At 42.2% G+C, this 17,540-nt stretch overlaps 1 protein-coding gene and 1 long non-coding RNA gene across 9 annotated transcripts; both read right to left on the minus strand.

Annotated features, from left to right (window-relative positions):
• Window positions 1-566: 566 nt before the first annotated feature.
• Window positions 567-9,466, minus strand: LOC136549336 (disease resistance protein RGA2-like). Of its 8 annotated transcripts, none has more exons than XM_066540575.1 (11): window positions 9,338-9,466; window positions 9,186-9,261; window positions 8,990-9,091; window positions 8,716-8,839; window positions 6,904-7,091; window positions 6,535-6,820; window positions 6,097-6,310; window positions 5,865-6,024; window positions 5,556-5,774; window positions 1,656-4,963; window positions 567-1,352 (listed from the first exon to the last, which is right to left on the minus strand). In XM_066540575.1, the coding sequence occupies exons 5-10, from the start codon at window positions 7,072-7,074 to the stop codon at window positions 1,721-1,723; spliced, it is 4,293 nt and encodes a 1,430-aa protein (XP_066396672.1). In that variant the 5' UTR covers window positions 7,075-7,091; window positions 8,716-8,839; window positions 8,990-9,091; window positions 9,186-9,261; window positions 9,338-9,466; the 3' UTR covers window positions 567-1,352; window positions 1,656-1,720. The 8 variants fall into 8 exon arrangements, with proteins under 8 accessions (XP_066396672.1, XP_066396674.1, XP_066396675.1 ...); XM_066540577.1 differs by lacking the exon at window positions 9,338-9,466 and adding an exon at window positions 7,546-7,609 and having other exon boundaries at window positions 9,186-9,322; XM_066540578.1 differs by lacking the exon at window positions 9,338-9,466 and having other exon boundaries at window positions 6,904-7,076; window positions 9,186-9,322.
• Window positions 9,467-12,906: 3,440 nt separating this feature from the next.
• On the minus strand, window positions 12,907-16,370 carry LOC136550805 (uncharacterized). The gene is made up of 4 exons (XR_010782370.1): window positions 15,890-16,370; window positions 15,676-15,792; window positions 13,529-14,267; window positions 12,907-13,458 (listed from the first exon to the last, which is right to left on the minus strand). It is a non-coding gene; the product is annotated as an uncharacterized lncRNA (long non-coding RNA).
• Between the last annotated feature and the right edge of the window lie 1,170 nt (window positions 16,371-17,540).

Consider the following 17,540-nt stretch of genomic DNA (forward strand, 5'->3'; position numbering starts at 1 on the left):
GCCAACTTGCCAACTTTGGCCACCTAAATTAAATGAACTAAAATGACTACCATGCCAAATTTTCGCGCACAACCAAATGACAGCTAAATGGCCCAAGCCAAATTTGGGCTTGGCTACCTTGCATATATTTTTCCACAAACCAAACACACAGAAACTAGGGGCAACTCTAGCTCTTGCCCCTCTCCAGTAACAAGTTATCTAATATAATGTAAGTGTTGTAGTGTTGCCCCCCACTTATTTTGCACAGAACCAGGAATTGCAAATAGATATGTCACAGATATAACACATCAGGCATATAACAGAAAACAGTCTATATGAAATGGTTTTTCGTGTCATCTTGCAGCAAAGGGAAGAGAACAGCCGTCACAACATAAGAACCAGATTCGGCCATTTGGGGGAGAAGTGATATGTTTTGTTTTCTCAGTGGGTCTTGACTCTTGAAACCCTGCAGTTATTTGCTCCGTCACAACCATCTTTAAATTCCAAGTTCCAACTGTCATCGAGAAATGAGGGGGGGGGGGGGGGGGGGGGGGGGGGGGGAGGATATTATTCTTCTGTTATAATGAAAAATGTAAATGGAATCAAACTTTTTATTAAACAACGCAACAGGCACACACTAAGAAATGTGCTAACACAAGTTTGTGACCATAATTTACACAGCAAACAAGTGGCATCCGTACCTAGAAAAAGATCCTGAGCTCGTTTGTCCCTCAAACTTTGGGCAGTGTTCAATAACTACATTTTTTATATTTGCAGTTGCATTTGGTCCACCAATTGATATAAGATCTGGACAATGACGAAACTGCAATCTCTGAAGTGATTTGAGATTACTGCTCCATAGGTGGCCAGGAACCGACACTATGCATTCACAGCCACGAATCTGCAGTGACTCGAGGGAGGTGAGGTTCTCCAGGCAACTGGGAAACCAGGCAGAGAAATCCCCACAACTCGATAACGTGAGGTTTTGGAGGGACGATGGTAACAACATTCCGCTTTGCCAGTCAAGTCTTGGACACAATGAAATGTCCAAATTCTTCAGGCAAGGAAAAGCTCCTAATCTATTTGTTGGCAGGGACAGCAAGCCACAGGCCCAAATCATAATACTCTCAATAGCAGGGAGATGTAGGAGGTCATAGATAGTTTCAAGCTTGGCGCAGTTCATAATGGTTAGGTGAGTGAGTTTCAGGAACTTTCCCATTATGCAGCGAAGGGAAGAAAACACAGCCGTAAGAGCATAACAACCGGATTCAGACATTCAGGGAGAAGTGATATGTTTTGTTTGTTGTCACTGGGTCTTTGAGCCCTGCACTGCACGTATTTGTTCCATCTGGACCATCTTTAATTTCCACCTGCTGTCATCAAGAAGACAGCACGATGAGTTAAAGAAAACAGACTATTCTTCTATAATGGAAAATGTACAAACACTCATGAACCTAACCCACCAAGTTACCCAGAAAGTAATAGTGTAACTGCAATCAGTAGTGGAACTGCTATGCTTTCAGAAACAATTAGCAGCTTAAGAGTAACAATAACTGGCAAAGACATAAATATGATCTAACTCATGAAAGCATGACATATAGAAACACTCACAAGTGTCCTAACATAGTTCTGTAACTGCAACCATAGTTTCTACTGCAAACAAGTGGCATACGTACCATACAAAAAGAGTGTGAGCCCACTTTCTCATGCAAGCAATCTACAAAACTGAGCCTCTCAGTGGCTAGTCAATTTCCTCCAACTCTGGGCAGTCATGAATACATAAATCTCTTATGTGTGCAATTGCGTCTGATCCACCAATTGATTTAAGCTTCCAACAACTAAGAAACTTCAAACTCTGAAGTGATTTGAGTTTACTGCTCCATAGGTGGCCAGGAACAGACACTATGCATTCACAGCCAATAATCTGTAGTGACTCGAGGGAGGTGAGGTTCTCCAGGCAACTGGGAAACCAGGCAGAGAAATCCCCACAACTCGATAACGTGAGGTTTTGGAGGGACGATGGTAACAACATTCCGCTTTGCCAGTCAAGTCTTGGACACAATGAAATGTCTAAATCCTTCAGAAGAGGAAAACCTCCCAATCTATTAGCTGGTAGGGACAGCAAGCCACTTCTCATAATAAAAATTCTCTCAATGGCAGGGAGATGTAGGAGGTCATCGATAGATTCAAGCCTATCGCAGTTCATAATGGTTAGGTGAGCGAGTTTCAGGAACTTTCCCATTCTGCTTCTAGCCTCGCCAGTGGATATAGGTTCCGAATCTCTAATAATTGTCAGAGAAGGACAAAAAGTGACGTTGAGCTCCTGTAGTAATGGAAAATTCCACGTTTGTAGTTCGACGGATTCCAAATAGTTTTCCGAGAAATGGAAGATAGTGAGAGAACTACACTCAATGTTGCCTCCGAGATTCCCAGAGTTCGTCAGATACAGCTTCTTTAGAGACGGGGCAAACATGCGTTGTGATTTGATCATTGGACAATGGGACACAAGCAGAACTTCAAGGAAACGCAAATCTCCAAACCTCTCAGCTGGTACTGATTCTAAACTTCTACAATAGGAAATTTCTATTTCCTTGATGATAGGCACATAAGCGGGCTGTAGAAATTGTTCGAGGCTTTTTAAGTTTTCGCAACTCTGAATGACTACATCAGTCAGGGACAAGAAAGTGCAATTAGTGTTGCCGTAACGGTGAATCTGCTCTGAGTTTTGTGGATGAGACCAGCTTGGAAGAGATTCACCATTATAGTTTTCTATCTGGAATTGCCCTCTCTGCCCTTCGTCAGTTGCACTTGCACCTTCATGCACATCCACTGAATGTATATATCTATGATGAAATTGATATTTCGCTGATTCAAATTTCTGCAGATTGATCAGCATGCCAAAGAAGCTAGGAATGTCATCAATGCTCCATTTCGTAGCATTAAATATCAGCATGTTATAGAGGCAACCGAATCCTGAAGGAAGGCTCATGCAAAGGCTAGAATCGAGGATTTTAAGGTACCGCAGTAGCTTCATATTGCCAATACTACCTGGTAAGCCCCACTTAGAGATAGAACAGACCATGACACGCATGCACAAAAGTTCATTACACCATTTCTCCATCACAGTATTATCAGTTTCACTCTCTAAAGACAGGTGGCAAAATAGGGTGCGCAGCTTTCTATGCTGTGCCATGTCATACTTCAGTAAGTCAGAACACTGAATATCTCCGCCTTTGACCACTGACAGATGGCGGACATTCTGAGGGATCTTAGGAATATCATTTTTTTCTTTTACTATAAAGCACTCGTCCTTTGAAACCAGTTGTGCCATGTCATGCATCAAATCATGTATTACATAGTTCTCACTGGACCATGGATTATATCTCTGAAAAAATGACAGATGTGCAAGTTCTTCAAAGTACTGACCACCAGTATGATGAAGTGAAATGTTAGGGTGATGTTCCACTAAGCCTTCTGCCACCCAAATCTCCACTAAATCCTCCTTTTTGAATATGTAATCTTTCGGGTACACAGCACAGAACGAGAAGCATCTCTTTAAATACAATGGTAAATACATGTAGCTCAACCGAAGAGCCAGCAAAATGTCGGTCTCCTTTTGTCGAAGCTCACACAGCTGACTCTTGAGAATCCTATCCCAATGTGCTAGCTCAAGGCTCATTCCTAACAGCCGTCCAAGAGTTTTTGCAGCTAAAGGAGAGCCTCTCAACTTTGGGAGTATTTTCTCACCAATCCGTTCCAACTCTGGATCAATGTTGGAGCTATTAGGCCCAAACACACAGAATTTAAAGAACTTCCGAAACACATCTTTTTTCAAACCCTCTAAGGGAAAGGGATCCATTGTACGCACTACATCAGCAACCTTCGGAGACCTAGTGGTGACAAGCATCATGCTTCCCTTAAGTGCATTTCTAAAAGGTGCACAGAAGCGCTTCCAATCCTGCTCATTTTCATTCCACATATCATCAACAACAAGTAAAAATCTTTTAGTGTTCAGGCTATTTGCAAGAGCACCCTGAAGAACATTCAGATTATTGTTTTTTGGCACTTTGCCACAAGATTGTTCTATGGCTTCTTTAGTCAACCTCTTGACATCAAAATCGTCTGAGACACAAATCCAAATTATCGGGACAAAGTGACGTTTCACTTTTTTACGTTTGCAAATATCTTGAGCCAAGGTGGTTTTTCCAACACCCCCAATTCCAACAATTGGCAAAACTGGAACACTCGTTACTGCTGCTTCATTAGTATCAATGGTAGCACAAATTTGGTTGCCTGGTGATGAACAGACTCCACTTCTTTTTCTCTTGTGTCCAGAAGGACCTGCGCTATTATTTGTTGGTACACCAAGCAACCTGATTAGCTTATCCTTCTCCTTACCACGGCCAAAAATCTTTGCCTCAGTGGGGAAAGAGGTGGTCTCAGGCCTAAATGATTTGTCAAAACGTGGAACTGCTTGAAGTAAGCCCATTTTCTCAAGCTGTCCAGAAAGATGATTGAGCCTCTTCTGGATATCAGCCACCTTGTTGAAGCTGCCTTGAGTGACACTGTGAAAGAAGTCAATGACTGGTTCCACTGAGATCGCATTACCCTCTACTGAAAGCTTCGTCTCGTACCATCTGAACTCATCTAGAATGTCTTCTGCATCATACACTGCATCTTTGAGTCTTGAAAGGAGACCAGCCACAGAATGATCATGGAACCTCCACTCTGCTCGATCAATGAGGTTGTACATTGCTGGTAGAGTATCACTAAGGAATTGAAGGTCACCGTGCAACTGCCTTACATCTCCATGAAGTTTTTCCTTTTGTGTTTCATTCAACGGAGCTTTTGGAAATGAAATGGCCAATGTAACCCACTGGAACAAATTGGCGCACTCATTCAAGCCATTAATGGCACTGGTGGTCATTGGTATGTTGATTATGTTCGCATTGGCTTGACTGAAAAGATTTCGGTTTCTCCTATCCTGGACAAACAGTGGATGTATTGAGCATTAGAGAAGTATATCTTGTGGTCAGATTTTCAATGTTAGTAAAATGTAAGTACGATATTGCAGTTAAGACGTCAAATATGTCACATTTTTTTGTCATAGAAAAATAATATGATTGACGAGTGCATAAACCCCAGATATCCTCACCAACCCTATTATCAGCACTCAAAGACAGGTTAAGCCAAGCCAATTGGTTACAACACTCGCGACTTAGGGGCGCTCGAGCCAACTGGAATCCCAAGTCGGAGGGCGCCAATCGACACTTGGGGGCTCCTGACTGGACCTTGTCAATAAATATCAAGCCACTGGTGTCATATGTGATCAATCTTGCATGTTCATCTCAGTAAATCCAATTGATGCCTCCACGCATGGAAATTAGTGAATAACTTGTCGCTGTGCAGGAAAATTTCTAACAGCAGATAGATAACGCACTACAACTATAAGAGGACACTAATTAAGATCAGAAAAATGGAGCATGAGTGGTTATTTTGTTCAGACATGCATATTAATTTGGACAGTCTTATGAAATGAAGTGTGGAGAGACGCAGTGCATATGGAGAGATCATACCTTCTCAATGACACTGGGGGGATATCCAGGAGATCTACATTTTAGTTCTACGGCATTTAGACTTTGAACTATCTCCAGTGAAGTAGGCCTTTTCTTTGAGTCAGGTTCCAAGCACTTCAGGGCTACAGAGATGCATTGTTCCACTTGTTGGATATGCATTTCCAGTGACATATGCATGGGTGTTATTTCTAGAAGTCTGTTCTTCCAACTTTCAACCACCTAAACATTTGCATAAGTAATTTCTCAAAGAAAACATTTGCATAAGTAAGGTAGAAAATTACGGTACGTAATAATACTGAATAATCTTACTTCGTCTGCATAGTTCTTGAGAGATGTTTCAGTTCTCTCGCCAATATTGGGATAGTCCCTGTGACCTGTGATTATCTCTATGATTATGACACCCAAACTGAATATATCTGCCTTAGACGAGATAATTCCGTGGTCTATGTATTCTTTGGCCATATATCCACTGCAGAAGAATTTGCATAATCAGCTGTAGAAAATGGTAAAAAATAAAGCTCTAGCAAGTGGCATAGCTTACAGCGTTCCTAGAAGCTTTTTAGCGACAGTTTTGGATTTTTGTTCATTCAAAAGCCTTGACAAACCAAAATCCGCAATTTTTGGCGTCATCGCGGCATCCATCAGTATATTTTGTGGTTTAAGATCCAGGTGAACAATATGACATTCATCATGAAGATAATGCAAACCTCTGCAAACTCCCCTAATTATCTCATATCTCATATCCCAATCAAGGACTGAAAAGTCATATGTAGAAGAAATAGATCAAGATACAGAACAAAAAAAAAATATAGGATCAGACATACTGTTATGGTACCATAGAACCACCACCTCGGTGTGGATGGGTGATAACATATTTTATTGTTATTGAATTCTGTAGCTATTGATATAATGGCACAGTTGCGTGTGTGTTCTAATCAAGTGAACTTTGGAAAGATCTTGGTATTGTATTTCAACATACCAGAAACATGCTTGTCAAGGCTTCCCTTACATTGAAATTCAAAGCAGAGCAAACATGCAGGTGTTTCAACCATAACATGTTCCCCACTCGGTAGCTTCATCACTTCCGACCTGGTTTGGACACAGTAACCTACAAGTTGCACGACATTTTGGTGCCTGACCCCCATAAGACAAGTGATCTCATTCTCGAATTGCTTATTATTGTTGTTACTGTTGCTGTCCAAGTCCAACAGATGTGCATCAAAAATCTTCTTTACAGCAATAACTTTACCGCTCTGGAGAACTCCCTGCATAGCATGTAGGTGAACCACTCATTATCTGTCTCTGTTGCCATCGGTTGAAAATTGGAGGGGAAGAGGAATGGTCATACCTTGTATACTACTCCATACGCACCCCTGCCAAGTTCTCGTTCAGTGGAAAAATCGCTTGTTATGACTTTCAAAAATTCCAGAGGCAAGGATATTGGTTCTGCAGTTGGATCCTGCAGCGTTTTCTCCAATTTTTTCTCCCATACTTCACGGTCACTAGCTCCACTATCCATTCCTGATTACTCAAGCACTTATAGGAAAAACAAATGTGGGTGCCTCAAGTTATGAAACAATTTCTCACAAAAGCATACAGCAGGACAAGAAACAAGCGCTCTTGTGGGCTAGCAAATTGATACGAACTGTTTTGAATGAACCAATATAAGAGTATCAAAAGATTGAGGGAATAAACAGAGAATTTTTACAGAGAATAAAAATGGCAACTACTAGATAAATCACATTTTTGTACTAAAGATAGTTAAAAAAAATCCTATGGATAAATGTAACAGTAAAATATTATATAAAAACATATTCACTTGTTTACCAGAAAGAAAAAATAAAGTTTATGCAGTGTCCACATGTATAATAATTATTGATAAGAGTTCTAAGCAACTGAGCAACCATGAAAAATGCAAGAGCAAAGCAACGAGAAATTGCTCACGAGAGAACAAAAAAAGGAAACCAAATTTTAGGAGAGATGGACTGACCCCTTATTTACATCAGTGGCGGACCCAAAGGGTAGCCCAGGTAGTCCCATGACTACCCTGAAATCTGACCCAAAGTTTATTTAGTACTCAGCATTTTCAATCCTTTAGCCTATAGAAAGTATGGCTCAATAAAAAACTGAAAGAAGCCCACGTTATCGTAGTCACGGAGTGTGCGCAGTCAAGGCCTGTTGTGCTCCTGCGTGGTGAAACTGGGGAGCAGGCAAGGCCTCCTGCCTGAGTCATGTGGCTTTACCAAAGTGGCTGGGCCGTTCGACAGCTCTCTCCCACTGGGGAAGCAGATGGGGACGCGCCTGGCCAGTATTGATGCCTAGTGCATGTGCTGCATGGCGCTGTGCTGTTGGGCTCTCCTGGAGTTTGCTAAGTGGACGTTGACTTCTCTTTTAAAATTAATATCTTTTGGATCCGAGCTCCCAATATAGCAAATAATATGTCTGTTTCGATTGTCTCGACGAGGTCTTCACAATGGTGTACTCCAAAACTTTGTTTGATACTATTTTTCTATAAAATAAATTTCAAATTTCTTTTATGTCCAATCTCCGCCAAGTTCATGCTTTCATGGCAATGAGAAAGCGCAAAGCAAAAGCCTTGAACTAGAACTTGTATTGTAATATCTTATTTATGTAAGACCTTATATAAGTTTGGTTAATTTATATAAGTTTTGAGCCTTCCAATTGTATTATCTCAATTTGGTTAATTTATAGCTATTTTACCGAACTTTTTTTTTTGAATTTTGTCGTGTTGCACATGAAATTTTTTTATTAGGACTACCCTAGTTTCAAATCCTGGGTCCGCCACTGGAGATGTATACACAGAAAATATGAAATGGGATAGGTCACAGGTAGGATCTGCTTCAACAAAGGGGATTAACAAAGGACAGAGGGGTTGAATTGAATCCATTCCCGTCCACTGAAAATCCTTTTGCTAATAATTAGGTAACCAGAGAAATATACGCCTCAGCAAACCAAACTACCCGATTTACAAATTAATAACAAGCAGAGGAGTGTAAAGGTTAAAGCAGAGAATACTTGGCGAAACAGCTGGGCATGCACCTACCTTTAACAGAAAACTAGGTAATAACAACTGTTGCATAGAAATATAAAATAACGGGATGTATGACTGATGCTAATTTGGTTATGTCTATTTGATTACCTTCTTATGTGCCTGATGATGTCAACCAACAAGTGCTGCCTGCGAACTGTGTTGGAGATCCATGAGTAGCAGATCTGATTTAGTATGACTCGCTAACAGGAGCGAGGGCACGCTCACCTCACCTCTGTAGTGGTTTGTTGGGAAAAAAATATCAGATAACTAGTAAAGACGAAAGGAAAGAAGTGATGCACCTTATAACAGAAAAATAAAGTAATAAACTGTAAAATAGTAAACAAATACAACACTGGTGTTTGGTGATGTCTTGTTTGATTACCTTTTTGCGTGCATTATGTCCATCAAGTGCTGACTGCGAAGTGCAAACTGTAATCAATGAGTAGCAGATTGGATCCATGACTTGCTAGGAGAGCATGCTCACCTGTGGTTTAATTTGTTGGGAGAAAAAAAGTCAGAGAACTAGTAAAGACGAAAGGGAAAGTGGAAACTCCAAAGCAAGAGAGTTGTGAGCTTACAGGCTCGATCGTGGGTATCTACATGCTACTTCAATGGTTCCCATTCAACACTTGCTGTCTGTGAGCTTCCAAGCAACTGCTTCTTACAAAAAGAAAAGCATAAGCGAGAGAAAAGAGAAAGAGATGAGAGAGAGGAGGCAGCACACGTTCACCTGTAAGTGGCTTGTTGGGAGAAAAACTCGTAAAGAGGAAAGCAAAGTGAAAAGGCCGAACCCACTGTGAGCTTTCAAGCATCTGATGCTTTACAGGCTTGGTGGTGATGGAGTATTACTTCAGTGGTCCTGAACATTCGCTGTGAGCTTTCAAGCATCTGATGCTTTTGCCAAAAGAAGAGGAGAACAGAGGGGCTTAGGCCCTGTTCAGATTCCACCCAAAATCCAAAATTTTTTAAGATTCCTCGTCACATCAAATCTTGCGGCACATGCATGGAACATTAAATGTAGGTAAAAAGAATAACTAATTGCACAGTTTGCCCGTAATTAGCGAGACGAATCTTTTAAGCCTAAATAGTCCATAATTAGACATTTTTTATCAAATACAAACGAAAGTGCTACCATAGCCAAAAGCCAAAAATTCCCGCATCTAAACGGGGCATCTGAACGCTATCTGGAGTCAACGGTGCGGTCTTCCCGTGTATTCTTTGCACTGATTTAATTTATTTCAGGCTAGAGAAAGAAATTATAAATTATTACCTTCCCCTGATCTGACGTTGCTACTGTCATCCATGTAGCCAAGTTGCAACTTTGGGAGCATTGGATTGGATCCCAATCCCATTGCCCACTAGAAATGGTGCAGAAGCAGCCATTTTTTACTCATCAAACCAAATCTGCTCCCGATTCGCAAATAGGAAGAGAAATAAACAAACCCCCAATCAAGACGTCTTGGAAGGAGGTACCGGACCCACACCGCGCTTCCGCATCGTAAAGCACGCCAAGAAACTCATCACCGGCAGGTCGGATGTCGAGGGGTCTCGGAGCAGAACAGCTCCCCAGACTGGAACGGATGGATCTACCGCCATGGGTAAACTAGTCCGAAACTAGTAGTATGTACAAGCTGCCTATATTAAATTGGAGTAGCAAGCCTTTTTTTTTTTTTTTTTGACAACAAACAAGCTTATATTTAACAGCACTGAGCAGTCAGAACGGATACAGAGTCCGTTAGTACAGATTGCAGTGCAGCCATCAGTGGGCACTGTGAGACATGATCCCTATTGGAACAAGAAAATCCTAGAGTAGCATCTGCTGGCTAGCTTAGACCAAAGTCCTGTTTGGCCAGTGTGTGAGCAGTATGGTTTAGGGTCCTCCCTATTTTTAGGATCTTTGCATTCCTCTGTCATGTAGAGTTGATGAAGATCTGAGTTGCTTGATCTTCCATTCTGGCGGTGTTGAAAGATCTGTGCTATTGAAATACTGCACCAGCTGTTGATTGTCAGATAGGAAATTTATGTTGTTCAGATTCAGGCGTTCAGTGATCTCTGCAGAGAGTGCCATAGCTGCAGCCTCTGCCATCAGAACTGAGATGGAGTCTTTCAGTATTGCATGGATGTAGAATTGTAGATGCTTTGCGCCGGATTCATCTGTGTGTTTGGATCCCATTGGTAGCTAGCAACCCAGACAAATGAACCACCAAAACCAGCCTATAGACAAAGATATAGTATGTATATACAGCTCTGACGGGGACCATTGTTCGCTTAGCTCATCCAAAGCCGAAAGTATGCCTGAACGCACCTGCACCCCGCACAATATTCGGAGCTGGGCAGGTATGGCATTCTTTTTTGGTTTTTTTTATTCATATCATTATAATTTTCGAACCTCGGAGAAACATCGTTACTATTCGTCTATTTTAAAGCATGCCATTATAATTCTTAGCTTCACACAAGAATGCCGTAGAATACGTATGAAGACAACTTGGGTCCAGCTGCAGACGTATATGACGACATGTATTCTCGTATGGACTTAAATGCCCTCGGCTCCCTATCCACAGCAGCCTCTCTCCCTCTCGTTAACGCACGAGCCCCACCTGTGATCTTCTTCCTCCTCCTCTTCTCCCCTTGCTGAGCAGCAGCCACCGCCGTCAAGCAGCCCCGGCCACGAAGGTGCACGGAAGAGCTGGCAAGCTGCCGCGGCCGCGGCCATGCGGGCTTGCGGGCGAACTGGCGAGCCTCTACCGCGACCACGAGCGCCGTGTGCGATCAGCCGCCGTCGCTGCTGCTGCCGGCGACGGGAGCGCCGCGGCGTCCGTGCCCACGCCCTTCAAGTCCGCGCCCGCGTCGGCCTGAGGCTGAGGGACAGGCGCGCTGTCGCCGTCTGGGTTGGCCTGCGACTGAAGGATGTGGAGCGGGAGCACGACGCCGCCAGAGAAGAGCTCATCGGCGGTGAGAAGCTCGCCGCCGCCCGCGAATCTGTGTGCGCGAACACCCGCTGCCAGACCCACTCGCGCAGATGCCCGCCGTAGGACTTAGGCTTCAGCCTGTGACCATGCCGACGGTGGCTGCTCGCCTGCGGTGCACATGGTAGCGGCGGCGGCTCGCCAGCTCGCCCGCGCGCACGCATGGCCACGGCGGCGGCGGTTCGCCAGCTCCCCCGCATGGCCGAGGCTGCTCGACGGCGGTGGCTGTACAACGATTGCTCGGCCACAGCGCGCGTGGTCGTGGCGGTAGCTCGGCAGCTCGCCTGCGAGCCCGCATGGCTGCAGCGGCGGTGGCTCGCCAGCTCGCCCGCGCGCCTGCGTGGCCGGGGCTGCTGCTCAACAAGGGAAGAAGAGGAGAGGAGGTGGAAGAAGATGACAGGTGCGGCCCACATGTCAGTGAGAGGGACAGGGGCTGCTGTGGATAGGGAGCCGAGGGCATTTAAGTCCATACGAGAATACATGTGGTCGTATACGGCTGCAGTTGGGCCCAAGTCCATACGTATGCTTCAAAATAGACGAATAGTAATGATGTTTCTCCAAAGTTGGATAGGGAGCCGAGGGCATTTAAGTCCATACGTATTCTGTGGCATTCTTGTTGGAAGCGAAGAATTGTAACAGTATGCTTCAAAATAGACGAATAGTAATGATGTTTCTCCAAAGTTCGAAAATTATAATGGTATGAATAAAATAATTTTTAGTTTAAATTTATAGCTCAATTTTTCTATAAAATTGTTTCCGATTCACCAAACCTATTCTTATCTCTTTCTAAAGGAATTCAAAAAACAAAATAAGAAAAAGAAAAAAATATTAGAATTCTAGATTTTCCAATTTCTCTCATTAAAATATTCCAAAATTAAGAATGGGTTTAGTTACTTAAATTAAAAAAGTGAATCAAAGAATTTCGGTATCTAGTTATTAGTTAAAAAAATATTTATTAAAATACAAAAAAAGATTGAATAATTTTACTTTCTAATCATTTTTGTATTTCTTTCTGCTAAAATAAAAGTTTTTTTTGTGTCCGCCGCCACCTCCATCGACAACAGCGGTCCTCGAGAACTGCCCCGCCTTTGGCCCTGTTTAGCATGACTCCAACTCTGGGTGGAGCTGCTCCACTCCAAAACTCCAGGTGGAGTTAGCTCTGGGTGGAGTTGGAGCTGTCTGATGATGGTGTTTGGCTGGGAGGGTGTCCCTAGCTCCAGAAAAGATGAGTTTGAGGGTAGATTGCCATTCTTGCTCCTGGTTCGACTTGAACTACTTCTCACAAATATGAAATGAAAGTACATGCAGTGGAGTCCAAAATAATAATAAATTACATGTCATTTGCCTAGAACCGAAATTACGAAATAAGTTCATAGTTCCAAAATAAGGTTGTTACAATAATTACTGCACTAATTCCATGCTAGGGCGATGGATGTAGCCATATTATTACGAAAGGTGTCCATAGTCACAAAGCTTGATTCCGAAGTTGATCCATCGGAGGCATGTTGAGACACGGCATACTTGTTGTACCTTTCCGGAATAGTAGGCATGTAGGTAGGATCTCTATCAAAATTAGCAAAGTCCACATCAACACTAGCATATTCACGTATAAAATTGTGTAGGACCATGGTAGCAGCAACAATCTTCTTTTGTGTGACCATTGAATAATCGGGCATCTTGTAAAGGATTTGTCATTTCATTTTTAATACTCCAAATGAGCGCTCAATAACATTACGAACAGATAAGTGTATACGGTTGAACTTCTCTTTTGGAGTATTTGGTTCCATACCTCGATGCTACTCGGGTAAGTGGTATCTTTCACCCTTGTATGGAGGTAGGTACCCCGGACGATTAGGATAGCCCACATCTACAACATAGTACTTGCCTACAAGTATGTAAAACAAGATAAGTTTGTGCATTCAAGTATGAAAAAGAACGTAAGCAAAAATATTTACCTTGAGGAGGATGTGGGAAGACATCTACATCTGCTTCCAATGCATGGTACAATACACTAGTGTCATGTAAAGAACCCGGTTGACCCGCAGCCACATACGTGAAGCGCATATCAAAATCACAAACGACAAGCACATTTTGAGTTGCAATTCCAGTCTTACCAATATATCTCACTTGTTCTTCAGGTGATAAAGACACACGAATATGGGTTCCATCAAGTGCACCAATGCAATCCTTAAAATGTGGATATGCTCTCTTGTCATTCCTAATCCTCTTGTGCACATTGCGAAAATTAGGATATGTTGGTCTCAAGAATTCTTGTGCCATGGCAACCACACAATCTAGAACTTCATGAAATTTTCTACTAATGGTTTCACCTGAGTGTTTGAACTTATTTTGTCCTCTTCTATTTGACTCACACTCACCACATGTGAATAGGAAAATGGCCAACATTTCATATGTATTAATGTGTTTCGATGGTTTTAATCCGTACCTCTCAACCAACACATCATGAAGATCATAAAAAATAACCTCATTCATCCGAAGCATTCGATGACACTCCCCTGGAATGTTTACCGTCTCCATCAGCCATCCCATTCCACTTTGTTGTGAAAACATGAACCTCGGTGGTGCCTTGTCCATATACAAGTCATGATAACTTTGTGCTAGTTTTGCACTGCTCTCAACCATTTTTAAAAAAAAAATTCCATCACTAGAATCATCAGACTCACTTGAAGACATCTGTGAACATTGACATAAATGAAATGTAAGATACAACTGCCATACATAAATGAACTGCAAGAAAATAAAATGTAGCATACATGCCACAAAAATAAAATGTAGCACAACTGCCATACATAAATAAACTGCAAGAAAATAAAATGTAGCATACATGCAACAAAAATAAAATGTAGCATACAACTGCCATACTCTCACTACCATTTCTATTTTTCATATTTATCATTGTACTTCCTCCTAAGCCAATTGAACCTAATCTCATTAGTAGGCAAGGTCATGAACATCTCCCTTTGCTCCTTCTTCACAAACAGTTCAGTTGTAATGTAATGTTCATTGCTATCATAGCCGGCCCCACAAGCAATCACAACCTCCATCACTTCATCAATAGAGTATTTTCCATGTCTCTTCGAAACATATTCATTGGCTGAACTTGTCATATTGTTTACTGCTTCTTGAATTAGGAGTGCAAAACTAGCAACTACTAGATGAATCACATTTTTGTACTAAAGATAGTTAAAAAAAAATCCTGCAGCTTTTTCTCCAATTTTTTCTCCCATACTTCACGGTCACTAGCTCCGCTATCCATTCCTGATTACTCAAGCACTTTTATAGGAAAAACAAATGTGGGTGCCTCAAGTTATGAAACAATTTCTCACAAAAGCATACAGCAGGACAAGAAACAAGCGCTCTTGTGGGCTAGCAAATTGATACAAACTGTTTTGAATGAACCAATATAAGAGTATCAAAAGATTGAGGGAATAAACAGAGAATTTTTGCAGAGAATAAAAATGGCAACTACTAGATAAATCACATTTTTGTACTAAAGATAGTTAAAAAAAATCCTATGGATAAATGTAACAGTAAAATATTATAAAAAATGCAACAAGTTACCAGATAGAAAAAAAAAAGTTATGCAGTGTTCAGATGTATAATAATGATTGGTAAGAGTTATAAACTCCTCCATAGGATGAAAACACAGCAAGTGAGCAACCATGAAAAATGAAAAAGCAAGCAATGAGAAATTTTCTTGCGAGAGAACAAAAAGGCAAAATCAAATTTTAGGAGAGATGGACTGATCCCTTATTGAGATGTATTGACAGAAAATATGAAAACGGGATAGGTCACAGGTAACATCTGCTTCAACAAAGGGGGTTCACAGAAGACAGAAAGGGGTGAATCCATTCCTATCCTCTGAAAATCCTTTTGCTAATGATTAGGTAACCACAGCAGTATGTATACGCCACAGCAATCTAAAGTACACCATCTACAAATGAATAACATCCACTGCAGTGCAATGGTTAAAGCAGAGAATACTTGGCGACCTTTAACAGAAAAACAAAGTAATAACAACTGTACAATAGAAAACAAATTAATCCAACACGACGGGATGTATGTCTTAGTATTTGATTACCTTTTTGTGTGCCTCCTTTGTACCAAGTGCTGACTGCGAAGTGGCAGCTTTGCTCGATGAGCAATTAGCAGATCTGATTCATGACTTGCTAGAAGCACGCACGGGCTAGCTCACCACCTGTGGTTTAATTTGTTGGGGGATAAAAAATCAGATAAGTTGCAAAGATGATAGAAGGAAAGTGGAAAAGCCGAAGCGAGAGAGTAGTTTGGCTTACAGGCTCCATCCATTGCGGAGGTCGACATGCTACGATTTCAATTGTTCTGCTTCAACACTTCCTGTGAGCTTCCATTCACCTGCTGCTTACTGGCTATGTCTATGTGCTAGAGAGAAGAGGAGAACCGAGCTAGGGGCTTACTGGCTAGATCGACCGTCTCTGAACTCTCTCAGATCTGGAGGCTTCATACATGTAACCTTCCTGGAAGTGCCGTAGGCAACTGTGGGCTAGGACAGTCTTCCCCTGTATACTTTAATTTGATAACTTCCACTCATTTAGTTTATTCCATTGGAGGCCAGAGAAATTGTCATCTTGCCCTGATTCAACGGGCAGTTTAGACTATATATTCTGTATCAATTTTTTGTCGCAAGCCTTGGATCCCATTGGTAGCTAGCAACCCAGGAAAATGATCCGTCAAAACCAGCCTAGACACCAGCAATCAGGACTTGGGCAAACACAAAGATATGTGTACACAGATACAGCTCTGACGGAGACCATTGTTCGCCTAGCTCATCCTCGCCGACCAGTAGGCTGACCGTGCACAATCGGAGCTGGGCAGGTATGAGATTCTTTTTGCTGTGAGGAATATTCGGAGCTCGGCTTAGACCTCCGCCGCAGTGCTGCCGCTTCTGGGGCTCGCGGGGGAAGAGACGGGGCAGAAAGAGATGGTCGGAGACAGGATGAAGCAGAGGAGGGGATAGGGACAGATGAGAGTGTGCCCTCTGGTTTTTGGGTTCAGTGATCAGTGACTTCAGGGGACGAATTTGGCTAGTACGAAAAATTCTGTTGGCTCATGGTCCACTTGACATCGAGCTGAAACTCAGACCGATCTGTAGAGTACGTCGTACTCCTAGATGTTTGGAAAATTATATGCCACCGAATTAATTGCACGCCAAACACCTTTTGCTGTTATTATAAATGAATCTACATTGCTACGAACATCATTCAGGAGCAGAGCACATTTTTCTACCCCAACAAACCCACCCCTCAAAGGTTGCGGCTAAATTAGTCTACAAAATCCTACGACGGCACTTCAACTGAATAGCCACCTTCACGGTGTGAAATTTGTGGAAAGAGCCAAATCGTAATTTTTTTTAGGATAAACACCTAACCATGCAGCAGGTGGCCGAAAAAAATCGAGGAATGATTAGTGTGTGTTCTCTTCTGCAGAATCCCAAGAGCTAATCCAAAACCACCTGCTCAATTGATAAGCATAGCTTTCATAGCTGCTTTATGTCTACCTAAAGTTGTGTTGTGTTTGGGGGCTCTCTGGTGACCCGGTGGACGAGCCCTTTGCACCAACGTGCTGGTGGTGCTTCTGTGCCACCGTTGCTTTCTATACATATAAACCCTCCCTTCCTCTCTGCCTGCTTGATCAAAAGACAAATCCTGCCATTAAGTTTTAATTTTTTTTCTTTTGACATGGTCAAATCTTGTTCACTAAATTGGTGTCCCTCATTTAGGCCAGCTTTGACCACCCAAATGAACTAAGGTGGCTGACGTGGATAGCTACCATGCCAAATCTTTCACATAATCAAATAATAGCTAAAATTGGTCAAATATGTCAAATTTTGGCTTAGCTACCTTAGGCATATATTTTCCATGAACCAAACACACCCAACAAAGAAGGGGGAGTACTCTGACTCTTACT

This window comes from Miscanthus floridulus, chromosome 4 (assembly GCF_019320115.1).
Source record: "Miscanthus floridulus cultivar M001 chromosome 4, ASM1932011v1, whole genome shotgun sequence".
NCBI lineage: Eukaryota > Viridiplantae > Streptophyta > Magnoliopsida > Poales > Poaceae > Miscanthus > Miscanthus floridulus.

Excerpts from the sequence above, each read along its gene's own strand:
- LOC136549336 (XM_066540575.1), bottom strand. The coding sequence starts at position 7,074 with ATGGATAGTGGAGCTAGTGACCGTGAAGTATGGGAGAAAAAATTGGAG. Across the intron at positions 6,311-6,534 it reads CCTTGACAAGCATGTTTCTG|TCCTTGATTGGGATATGAGA; the intron begins GTATGTTGAAAT and ends ATGACTTTTCAG. Across the intron at positions 6,025-6,096 it reads AAAAAGCTTCTAGGAACGCT|TGGATATATGGCCAAAGAAT; the intron begins GTAAGCTATGCC and ends ATTCTTCTGCAG.